The sequence below is a fragment of the Erigeron canadensis genome, chromosome 2 (assembly GCF_010389155.1).
Source record: "Erigeron canadensis isolate Cc75 chromosome 2, C_canadensis_v1, whole genome shotgun sequence".
Lineage (NCBI taxonomy): Eukaryota > Viridiplantae > Streptophyta > Magnoliopsida > Asterales > Asteraceae > Erigeron > Erigeron canadensis.
The window spans coordinates 30,207,820-30,220,222 of NC_057762.1; the positions used below are offsets into that span (position 1 = coordinate 30,207,820).

The window sequence follows — 12,403 nt, forward strand, 5'->3', positions numbered from 1 at the left end:
GATACTTACACTGAAAATATTCATCCATTCAAAGAAATGTAAATAAATTGACAAATTTGCCATCATTTATCAATCTTAATATATACCGGGTATTTACTTGGGTGTCTTTGATGATTGAGGAACAAAAGCATGGCTATCGCCAAGACAATCGGTAGACCACAATCGAGACATGTACGTCATTAAATAATCCACCATTCCACACTTGATTTGTTTTCAATTACATAACAATCCCTAGCCTTCACCTCCTAATTTGATTTAATTTAATTTAACTCACCTCCATCTCGGTCCTACAGACAAAAATAATGACGGACGAGATTAGGAGTAAACCCAGTAAAACAATCTCACTCTAATAAAGGATTGGGTTAATACTTATACCCGTGAGTGTAGTTAGTCAGGATAGGCATCATACCTATAAAATTCAGAAGCTTATATAGGCATTACTGAAGCTCTTTTCAATTTTCCCCATTTTCCCATTGAAATCATATGTGACAATTCTCATTTCATACAAATGCTTTACCCTAACTTGTGTAACATCCTAAACTTTTTTATTCTTGACTTTGGCTTTGACCGTTAGTTGACTATGACAACGTGAGTTGCTTAAATGCTTAGGTAATTAACTATTGAAGCTTGGATAATAAATGTGATGCTTTAATTAGTTATTAAAGATCATATTGTGTTATTTTAGTTGTTGGTTAAAAATTAGAGTGCTTGCTCGGTCGTTTAAGTTTCCGGTTCGTTAGTTTGAGCCTTAACGGTCGTTATATTTAAGTTAGGGGCACTTTGGTAATTGTGAAAGGGGGTGGACGGTTTTGAGGGGGATTAGGCAGCCCTAATGAAGCCCTAATCCCTAATTTTTCCAGGATTAAGTGTGTGTAATTGAAGGTGTGCCTCCCTTTGCCTTCCTTGCTCAATTCCTTTGATTTCGGGTCTATTCGGAGCGATCTAGGGCTTGATTTTGATTCCATAATCATCCATAAAGGTAATAACTGAAATCCTTATTGATTGTTGATCACATTCATCTATTCAACTCGTTCAAACTTGGTCTTGATTAATTTGAATATGTTTCGTTGTTAGAATCAATGAATTCAGGTCGATTTGTGATCGTTTGGTGCTAGAACTCGAATCTTTAATCATCCATTAAGGTATTGATCGAAATATATGTTCAATATAATTCAACTTAATCCTATTCATTCGTTCATATCTGGATTTTTTGATTCGTGGTTGATTAAATACGTTTTATTGATAAAATCGGTAATTTCGGCTCGTTCGGTAACCCTTATTTCGATCAATTGAGGTTTAGCGGTTCCCTACATGTATGAACGTGATATTGATGATATTTTGATGACATTATGTGTTTCATATGAGTGTCAAATCAAGTCTTGATCATAGGAGGCGAAATCAATTGAGATTATTGAATGATGGATTGGAATCAATTTTAAGTGTATATGATTTCTGGAAATGGTTTGAATTGTTGAAGATGTTGGATGTTGGATGTTGGATGTTGAATTAGGTTTCAAAACAAAAGGCTTTTGAAAGTCTGAAATTTTAGTCATTGTCCAAAACTCATATCTTCTTCATAAGAATCAGTTAGAAGATGAATATTTCTTTTTTGAAAAGCTATTTGTGTTCTATTAATTTGATATGAACAAAGTTTTTTTTGATTTTGCCCATAAATGGGCGAAAAATATTGATTTCCAAAAGTAGTCGGATTTCAGACGAATTCTGCAGGCCTGTTTTGCAAAGTCATAACTTATTCATTAAATCTTTTCAAGAATCAAATCTTATATTTCTGAAAAGGTATTTGAGTCCTTTACATTTGTTAAGAACTAAGTTTTGTCTCATTTGATCTCCTTGTATGCCATAAGTTCTCTGCAAGTGAAGGGTGCAAATCTGGAACTCAATATCGGTGACACCATTAATGGTCTCGGTGATATCATGCATTAGAAGGGTCCAAAGTGCGTTTAAGTGTCTAGTTAACTTACATACTGATCCTATATTCATTCTAGGTTGCCAAGAGTACGTAACAAGCTCGATAAAGTCATTTGTAGGTTGTCGTGAGCTCCATTGAGGTAAGATAACTACCTTTTGACACGACGAACACAACAAGAACTTATATTGCATAATTAACGATGGTTAAAGCCCTTTCATACGCTTGTTAAGTTATGGGAGCTTTGGGAGGTCTTATGGTTGGTTTTATGCATGTTATGCCTTAGTTAACTTTAGTTATTAAAGTAATGTATGCTTTAGCTTATGGAGATTGACATGTTTGACTCGATTGCTTACGATTGATATATTGTTATGTTTTGTTTGGTTGATTGAGATTGTGATTGTATCTATACATGTAGTACATTAGACTCATGTATGATTGCCATGATTCACGATTGCACGATAGGGACCCTAAAATATTGAGATTGAAAAGATTGATAAAATATACGATTGACAAACTCGAGTATAAACTTAGGGTTGAAAAGTGTTAAGCTTAAGCCATGCTAGTCCGGGGAGGGGCTGGTGTGCTACGGTTGGTCGGATGGGGTAGTCATGATGCCCCTTACAACATGGTCACGATTGCTTGAGTTTGCCGGGTGGTTAGGACCGATCACCATGCTTTGCTAAATGGCTTGCTCTTGGATTTGGTTATGCCTATCATTAACGACGCCGATGGACCCCGAAAGAATTACCCATCATGTCGGGTGCAAGGTTCCTTGAAATGTCGAATGACCGCCTATGCACAACCCATGATTAATTTACTTATGTGATGCAAGTCACTACTTCATGATTGAAAATGGCATAACCTATGATTGATGATTGAAATTGAAAATGAGATTGATAATGATGATTGATGAGATGATTGAGGTTGCTAGGCACATATGGGAATGATATCATCCTATTGTGTTATTCGATTGATATGTGATGATGATTGATATATGATTTACATGTGATAACGGTTGCTATATGGTTGACATGCGTATGATATTTATAAGATTGATTTAATTGACAACCTTTTTATACAACATGTGGTTATCTTACTCGGCTTTTTAAGCTGACACTTGTTTTGATGAAAATGTTGTGTCTCCTCAGGTTAATCATTGAAGCTTGCTTAGAGTGAGACATGGGTAGATGATTGCTATGACAAAGACTTATTGTTGCCATAGTTTTGCCTCATTTACTTAGACATTTCTTTATTAAGTCGATTAAGACTTTATTGTCATTTGGTTGTTTATGGGGTTACTTAAGGGACCTTTCCGCATTAAATGATTGTTTTATTTTCAAAATTTTGAAATCCATATTTTTATAACGTTGGGTGTTACAACTTGATCCCGTAGAAGTATGGCTACAACAACGTCTTTGTTTTCTTCGCATGTTTGATGTGTGGATTTTAGGTAATGGAATTCTGTGGATAAATAAAAAGTGAAAGTGTAAAAATCAGCCCCCGTAAATATCTTAGGCTACACGTCAAACTCGATCATTTGATAAAAATTAAAATCAATCAAATGTGATAATACAAAATTAACAACAAATTAAAAAACAAATACATATATGTTATGCAGATATAGTTTTATTTATTATATTTTTTAAATAGCAAACTCAAGCCCCCCGAAACTCAAGCCAACTATTTGTTGCAACGAAACACTAGACAAATTCACTAGGGTTGTGTCTTTAAAGACTCGAACCTACAATGAGATATTCGAGCGTGTAAATGTGAGGTAATGAAAGGCACTGAAAACACTCTGATATCAGACTAGTAATCGAAAGGCCAAAGGCGTCCAATGTAGATAACCTATCAATTGGTGTGCTAGCTTACATTGTGACATGTTAGCATGCTCTAACAAACTGAATGCAAATATTGCATTAGATGCTAAAAAAGTAAGTAAGTAACTCCCAATGTCATCTTCCACGGGTTTTGGGTCCCAATACCGTCTTAGACGGTGTATGGGGAGGTTGAGATGTAGACAGCATTACCCCTACCAAAGGTAAAGAGGATGCTTCCACGTTTTACCATAGGTAGATAGGCCCTCCAGCCTTGCTGGGCATGAGGATCGAACCCTTGACCTCTGTCTTCAGAGACAAGGGCTCCAACCAATGATCCAACCCAGTTAGTTTAACATTAGATGCTAAAATCCCTAAAAAAAAAGTCAAGAACAAATCATTAGTCTTGTTGAGTGTACAATTTGAGAATATTACGTTATATCTAGTCATTAATTTTACCAAGTTGGAAAATATTACATGATAGAGAAATCATAAAAATAAGTAACCCGGAAATCTTAGAAATATTTACATAAGCCATTCAATTTTTCCCGGATTTAATAAAATCATCGTAATTTATACTCGTGTTTGAATGAAAGTTTATTAATACCAATACCATCTAGCGTTATTAATACAAATACTATCCATGAAAAAAGTCGCGAGTAAACCACTACAATAAGAAAAAAAATGGTTCAACCTTTAACTATTAAAATTCTTTTAAAAACCCAACAAATCATGAGCCGTTTTGGTTTTAGAATGTATAAAAATTTGGTAGAATGGAATTTTTTAAGAAAAAAAAAATCTTAAAAAATTGTGTTACGAGAAAAATAAAGACATGGATTTTTCTAGAATGAGTTTTGTTTAGTATTTGGGAAGGCAATGTTGTGTGTCCAACCCAAAACATATGAATAGGCCCAACCCAAAAACACAAACACCCTTATATTTCATTTCCAAACCCAAAATAAAAATCCCACACAAACAGATTAACCTCACTCAAGCCAAGCCGAAAAGGGGGAACGAGCGAAAACGAGCAGGCGAAATCTTAATTCTTCTTCACCTTCAGGTATTGTAATCTTTTTTTCTATCAATTATAATATAATAATAAATAATGATAATTACAGATATAAATAAATTGTTAGTTTTATTATTTATTAGGTTTAGTATATCTATATAGAAACCCTAGGTCTAGCTGCAGCGATTTACTATATCTTTATTTTTCTTAATCAATTATTAATTACCTTTATTTATTAATATTTTTAATTTGCTAATCTGTTATTTTTTATTTTCTGTATATGTGTGTATATATATATTTGCATATTATACAATCTAATTTTTTTTTGTGTGTGTGTACGTGTAAGTTATCAAAGGATTGTTTCGTTCCGGTTTTAGTTATTAAAAATTTGTTAGATCTAATAGTTATGTACAATTAAGCTCAGTCCGTTAGCTCCGGTGGTTTGTGGAGGCTCTGTTGTTTATTATTGTTGCTTTCGGAAGTCTTGGGGCGGTTTTTGTCGATTAGCTTATATTCTTATGTATCGTGGGTTGTAGTATGTGTTAATTTTATGATATTATATACGGGGTCTCATCCGATACTTGAAATTAATGATTGGAGCTGGGATTGGAATATACATGTATCAGATATATAGTGTATGTACTAGATTTTAGACCCGTGTCCAACACTGGACATGAGTTTACGATATTAACAATATTAGATTCTCATACATTTAAATCATAGAAGCTTATAACTTTAAAGATGTACGGTTCTAAGTGTTATATATTATAAGTTTTAGTACAATAATCATAGGTCTGTTACTGTCATTATTAGCTGAGACATATTGATGGAACTGTTTGGCGTAGTCATTCCACAACGCACATGTTATAATAAATTCTTTATTATAGAATATTTTGAACCAAGTTGTACTCATAATGTGATATTATTATGAAAGATAATTAAGAATTAAAATATAAACATATTATAATCATGTGACATTCAACTATATGTATATGATCATGATGCGGACCCATAACACGGATATGTTTATTTTCAATCACATGTCATATGATAATTAGATAACAATTAGGATTGTTTTTATAGTTTTTTGATAACAATTAGGACTCTTTATCTGAGTGACAACGGTAACTTTAAACATTATTATGCAAAACTAATATATAAAAAAGCAGAAAATTATGTACCTTTTTTGATTAGAGATCGTATGAATTTTGAATAGAGTTCATATTGATTTGGATTTAGTATTTAAGTAACTCTCTGTTATAAATCGTGTTTTGTTATGTGATCGTCCCATTTCCGTGAAAACTAAATATTAAAATTTATAATTTATAAAAATCTAATCTAATATTTGTTAATAAGTCATTACGTGTTGAAAAAAAAATTTATAGACAATATTTCGTATGTTGAAACTTTTTTAACTAATTAAATGATTGTAACTTTTAAAAATTCTGTCATGGCAAAAAATAAATATAAATTAAGTATTCAGGGCTAAAAAGGGTAAATTATCGATGGAAAACAAAAAAATATAAATTAAGAAGATTTTTTCTACAATTTAATATAAATACTAATATAATAATATATTAGGATAATGATTATTGTGATTTTTAATTTGTAGTTTATCTAAATGATGACATAAGCGAAAATCAATTTTATGGAATTGAACGATTTGATTGGTTAATAAGTCATTAGTTCAACTGTCTTATAGTATATATTAAGATCTCTGTTTGTCTGTTGTTAGACATTATATGTAAAAGTTAACGTCTTTCATATAAAGACTTGTCATTTTTGGAAGCCGGGTTTATATTAAAGTAGTCATCTCTGGTTATGAGTTATGACTTAAATATTACGCAAAAAGTATGGCAGTATTTTACGTGGAAAAAGTCACCTGTATCAGTCGATCTTGATATATGATGGATTTAAAGGTTTTTCCAAGTGCGATCTTTTACCTTTTATTCAAGATGTAGAATTCATATGCATGCTGGTTTAGAAATGCATGACGCATTAGTACTTCATTATTATTTGTTTAATTTGAGGACTGCTTTTAAGTTGTTCGTCCTTGAAGCTTCCAGGAAAGAATCAAAAGGTGAGAGAGAAGTATATTTAATTTTTTACCTAAATGAAACACATAATTACCTGGACTAGAACTTGTTGCATATTTAGAGTTGAAAGACATGTTATCTTTTCTTTCTTTCAAGTTATGATAAGCTCACATGAGTTTATGTTCAATTAACTTAAAGCATTATACCAAGGGATCTTAAACCAAATCAGGTTGGATTTTGTGCAACATGGTTAAAGAAATTCATGTAAGGTTAATGCATTAATTCATGGTAATTTTACATCATCTTATGACTGAGATGCTTTGTTTATGATAGATGTCAAGCGCTTGGACAAATATGAGCTATGGATTCATACTTAGGGATGTAATTGGGGATTAGGAGAATAAAAAGTTTGGATGAGTTATGTAATTATAGCTGGAGGTTTTGCTAACACTCCGAGAACTGACTATGCACAAAAATAGAGCGTTGAGGACCCCTAATTTTATTTTACGAAAATGTCTGTGGAGCATATTGGCTTTTTTGAGCAATTTAGAGGATGGGGGGAATTGTATTTCTATTATTATAGCTTTGGAGCATTTTGGATTGCATGAGCATTGGAGCTTGTGGAGCACCGCTCATCATGAGGAGTGCTCTCTTGGTTTGCTTCATTGTTTTTGATTTAATTCAGTTTTTTTAATTGTTAGATACCACATTCCGGTGAAAAGATGTATGAAGTAATTTAGATAAAAAAGTATCACGTTATAATTTCCTTGATTTCTGATTTGTTTTCTTTTGTTGCAGTTGCTGGTTGGAGCTGTTCTTTTGGAACTGAAAATGAGTAGCCGATTCTCACGCATGATCTATGTTGGGAACCTGCCTTTGGATATAAGAGAAAGTGAGGTCGAAGATCTTTTTTACAAGGTCAGTGTGATATCTTTTTCTCATATATTTCCAAATTGCGTATCTCACATCTAAGTTTGTAATGATTTGTTAAAAAGTCTACATTTGAATCTCATTTATACTTAAAAGGATGTTGAAAATATATTTATATATATAGTCTGCATGAAATTTCTGATCTTTAAATCTTTTTCAAGTTCAAGGTTAAGCATTCTTGAAAATTAAATTACGAATTTTGAATATGAACAATATCTGAATACTAGTTTATATCACATAGACCTTCTGAACATCTTTACTGTATATAATTTTACCTCTAATATAATAAATATATCTTTTCTAAAATATAGGAAAACTGTTAATTCAGAAGATCTTATATATTGAGATTATTACTATGATGTTTACTTTAATATGACTTGATTTCTATTAGGCATGTGTTTGGATTATATTGTAATACTCTAGCAATTCGACTTTTAGTTTTTAGTTGGGCAAAGTTATGTTAAGAGCTTTTTATGTACTATGTTTCATGGGGTAAAATTATTTACTGTATTTGAAGGCTTGGGCTTAAACTTCCTTGTTTGAAGTAGGGGATATATAAAATGTTCAGTTTTTATAAGTTAATTTCTTCTCTATGCAGTATGGCCGCATATTGGACATAGAATTGAAGGTTCCACCTCGCCCTCCTTGTTACTGTTTTGTAGAGGTAATATGATGAATTTGAATCGGAGTTTTTATGTTTCTCATTTGTTCTTTACAATAGTTTTGACTGCTTGATTTTTAAATGTAGTTTGCAAATTCTCGAGATGCCGAAGATGCCATTAGGGGCCGTGATGGCTATAATTTTGATGGTTGCCGTCTGAGGGTAAAAGAAATTTTGAGTTCTTAATTTGTTTATAGTCATATTTGTATTGAGGTGGCAATTGGGCTGGATAAGGAAACAGGTTAAACTAGCGCATATCAAATGGGTATTTTATGGTGTTTGTCTGGGTTGCATTGACCGGGAGCACTAGTTTTCCAAGGTTTTTAACTCTGCTTTATAAGCTGTCACCTGAAAACATCTACTTTGTCGGAATACTCCAGTACTTGAAAAAAAGATTTAGGAGGTTCTCTTCCTTAATAATCAAACCTTGGGTGATTTTCATCCTCTTCAACTCATGGGCTCCGTTTTCATTAAAGCTAACATAATTCATACATGACCATATCATCTATTGGATATAAACATAACGTGGATTGTCTTTTTCAGTAAATAGGTTGGTAAGTAATATCTGTGTTTAAAAGACTGAGTGTAATATCTTTTGTCGTAGGTTGAGCTTGCTCATGGAGGCCGTGGACAATCATCCTCAGGTGATGGTCGTGGTGACTATGGGGGTGGTCGTGGTCGTGGCAGTGGGGGTGGACGTTTTGGCATTTCAAAACATTCGGAGTATCGAGGTGCCACATGCTATCTGAGTCAATTATAACTTAACCGATGCATATTCTTAATTGTTACTTGATTTTTGTTGAGTTTTTTACAGTTTCAATATCCTTTTAAGTTTTTTCTCAACCTTGTGTTCTTCGGCTGCAGTTATCGTCCGAGGCCTGCCATCATCTGCTTCTTGGCAGGATCTGAAGGTAACCCTTTGTTTGTCTGCAACTTCAATATCCTTTTTTTCTTAAACCCACTAGGCACAAACCAAAGCCACTTCTAATTTTTCTATGTTGGCTGTTCTGGCTTGTGCAACCTTTGATGATTCGCTTACAATTTTTTCTTCAGGATCACATGCGTAAGGCGGGTGATGTATGTTTTGCCGAAGTTTCCCGTGATAACAAGGGTATATATCATAGCATTATGAGCTTTCATGTTTTACTAGAGGTGGCTGACACATTTGTATATGAGTGGGTCGATGTCGGGCTATGCTTAATCTTAACAGGTCTACTAAATTATTTAAAAAGGAATGGGTCAAATGGTCTTTATAGGTTGAAAGTTGCTAATTTTTTTAGTGCATAAAACTTTCAAATCGTTTGTTTCAAAAAATTAGGTTATCGTTTAAATTACTTTTAACTCTATAGCTATATGACACTACATATGTGGAGAAGCTTTTAGGTTTACAAATAAAAGTATGTTTCTTATCATCTGAATCCAACATGTATGATGTTCCAATAAATCTTTTAATTTTTGTCTCTTAATCTGCCTAATTCGTCACCTGTATGGCTGTATGCTTGCATATTATTTATCATGGATTCTTATTTCAAACATTTGTTCATTATAGGGACATTTGGTCTTGTCGACTATACAAACTCCGAGGACATGAAATATGCTGTAAGTTGGTGAAATACTTGTTATTCTGTAGCTAGGTATTTGGTGTATTTTCGTTTTTGCATTATAAACATTTGATCGTCTTTTGTCGAATAGATAAGGAAGCTTGATGACACTGAGTTCAGAAATCCATGGACAAAGACCTATATTGAGGTAATATTTTTTTTATTGCAAATACTTGTGGGTTTCGAACTTGGATTTTTCCTTTTTAACGACTGAATCATGTTGATTGTATGCTATGCTATTCTTTTCTTATTTATGCTATAAGAATGGAAGACTTTTCGTGACGTATTGTTTTCTCTCTCATACTTTGGGTGTTTCCATGGTTTTAATGGTTATGATATCATTATCGTCGCCGAAAGCATCTTACAATTTCCATCTTTGAAGGTATCTTCCAATTTGCTCCAATGCTCCCTATTACAGGTGGTAAGCTGAGCTGGTTGGGTCAAAGGTTGAAAGTAATAATATTTTGGTCGGACTGTGTCATATACACTTTCTCATACATTTTTTAAAACTCACTACTGAAGATATTATGCATCAAATATGATCACGGAACTATTACAATTGGAAATCTATGTTTTTAAGTAAAGTGAGTCCGAAGGTGCATGATGAAAATCTGGTTCCGACTCTTCGTCTCATTCACTTTTTATTACATTTTTTTTAATGTGACTCATTTTTGGCTTAATCATAACCCAATTTTAGTCATTGATATGTAATACGATCGAGATTGGTACTCTTCATTTTGACTACTTTTACCTTATGACTGCAGGTAAGGAAGTATAGTAGGAGCCCTTCAAGGAGCCGCAGCAGAAGCCGCGGCAGAAGCAGAAGTGTAAGTCGAAGCCGCAGCAGAAGCAAAAGCCGCAGCAGAAGCCGAAGTCCGCGACGCAGCAGAAGCCGAAGTCCACGACGCAGCAGAAGCAGAAGTCCTCGGCGCAGCCGAAGGTATGAACAAAGTAACTTTTATGGCCAGGTGTCCTAGATGTCCTCACAAGAGGTCTCATGTTTGAACCTCCCTAAGTAGGTGGCCGGGGAAATGGTTTGGAAACGGTCACAGGATACCCCCCTTGGGTCGCTTACATTTGACTCAAAGGACCTCATTTGTTTACCCTTGTTTCTTTTTAATGTGTTTTCTGCTCTCCAGTAAATCGTTGGATCGATCTGTTTCAAGATCTCCTGTTAAATCAAGATCAGCATCTCCCGTGAAGCCGAAAAGGTATGATAATCTAACCTAAATGTATATACTGGATTGTTTTGTGTTCTATGAACTGTGATGCAAATGCATGCGGCATGCGGCAATTTTAATCTCTTCATGCAAGTTGGTTGATTTGGATTTTGTTTCATCTTTAATGGTCAAATGGGTTTAGCTAAAAACTTTGACAAAAAAGAAAGATATCAATCGGTCAGTCCCACTTCCCTAAATTCTTCTGACCTTTGTGTTAGAAAAAGCCGAGGTTATATTGTAACAAGTTACAATGTAACCTTATTATTTAACTTTGGATCCAGTGTACGAAGCCAAAAATACTGTTTGCTAGTTGGCCCAACCAATGCTTTTCCTTACTTCAGCTGATTTGTTTTTACTCGAACTACTTTTAAATGGCACCCAATACATTTATTTGCCTAACTAACGACTATAACGACCTGGATATTTTGTGCAGAGCCAGATCAAGGTCTAGGTCGAAGTCAAGGTCCAAGTCAGCATCACCGCGTAAGGTATAACATGTTTTTTGTTTGCGTATGTATTACTTGAATTTCGTGAACGAAGGCATGCCTGTGTTTTGCAATGTACCTTTTATCTTTTCACATCCAAGAGCAGAATAGTGTTTACGTAATATTAGTGATGAATTGCAAGTTTCTTTTCATTCTAATTGCATCTAATGACTTTTTATTATAATGTTTCCAGGTGCAAAGTCCCTGAACCAATTATAATTTCATCCGCCTTTTGGGTAGATCATGGAGCTGAGAGTTGGTAGGAGAGTTTATTAAAATCTGTATCTTCAAGGATGCTGCTGCTTATCTTATGAACCTGTCTTAGTGTGCATCAGATTGTTGGTGTTGTTTGTGTCTGCTACTTAAGAAATTTAACCTTGCATTTTCAACTGGACTTGTAGCAAGCAATGTCAGACTTGTGCTTTGTAATGCTGAATCTCCTTGTGTTTTCGGTGCATTTGTTTATCAACTATTCAATATTTGCAATGGTATCTGACTTGGAATGTGGGATTTGTTGATTTTGTTCGAGGTGAAATTATTACTAATAGAATAAATTAACACAGCTCATTTGTGAATTGTGATGTTCACAAAAAATTTTTGTAAGCCACAACCAAAACACTATGGGTATGTTTGGCAAAACACTATGGGTATGTTTGGCAAAAGTAGTTGTAGCTTTTAGTTGGAGCTGTAAGCTGTAGCTTTTAAGCAAAGCTG

The 12,403-nt window shown here is 33.8% G+C and overlaps 1 protein-coding gene across 2 annotated transcripts; it reads left to right on the forward strand.

The window, feature by feature from the left end:
• The first annotated feature begins 4,699 nt into the window (after window positions 1–4,699).
• On the forward strand, window positions 4,700–12,194 carry LOC122587131 (serine/arginine-rich splicing factor SR34A). Of its 2 annotated transcripts, XM_043759217.1 has the most exons (14): window positions 4,721–4,807; window positions 7,126–7,447; window positions 7,591–7,710; window positions 8,321–8,386; window positions 8,471–8,545; window positions 8,988–9,114; window positions 9,248–9,294; window positions 9,437–9,494; window positions 9,933–9,982; window positions 10,076–10,132; window positions 10,749–10,924; window positions 11,124–11,195; window positions 11,638–11,692; window positions 11,883–12,194. In XM_043759217.1, the coding sequence occupies exons 2-14, from the start codon at window positions 7,397–7,399 to the stop codon at window positions 11,895–11,897; spliced, it is 969 nt and encodes a 322-aa protein (XP_043615152.1). In that variant the 5' UTR covers window positions 4,721–4,807; window positions 7,126–7,396; the 3' UTR covers window positions 11,898–12,194. The 2 variants fall into 2 exon arrangements, with proteins under 2 accessions (XP_043615153.1, XP_043615152.1); XM_043759218.1 differs by lacking the exon at window positions 7,126–7,447 and having other exon boundaries at window positions 4,700–4,807.
• The last annotated feature ends 209 nt before the right edge of the window (window positions 12,195–12,403 follow it).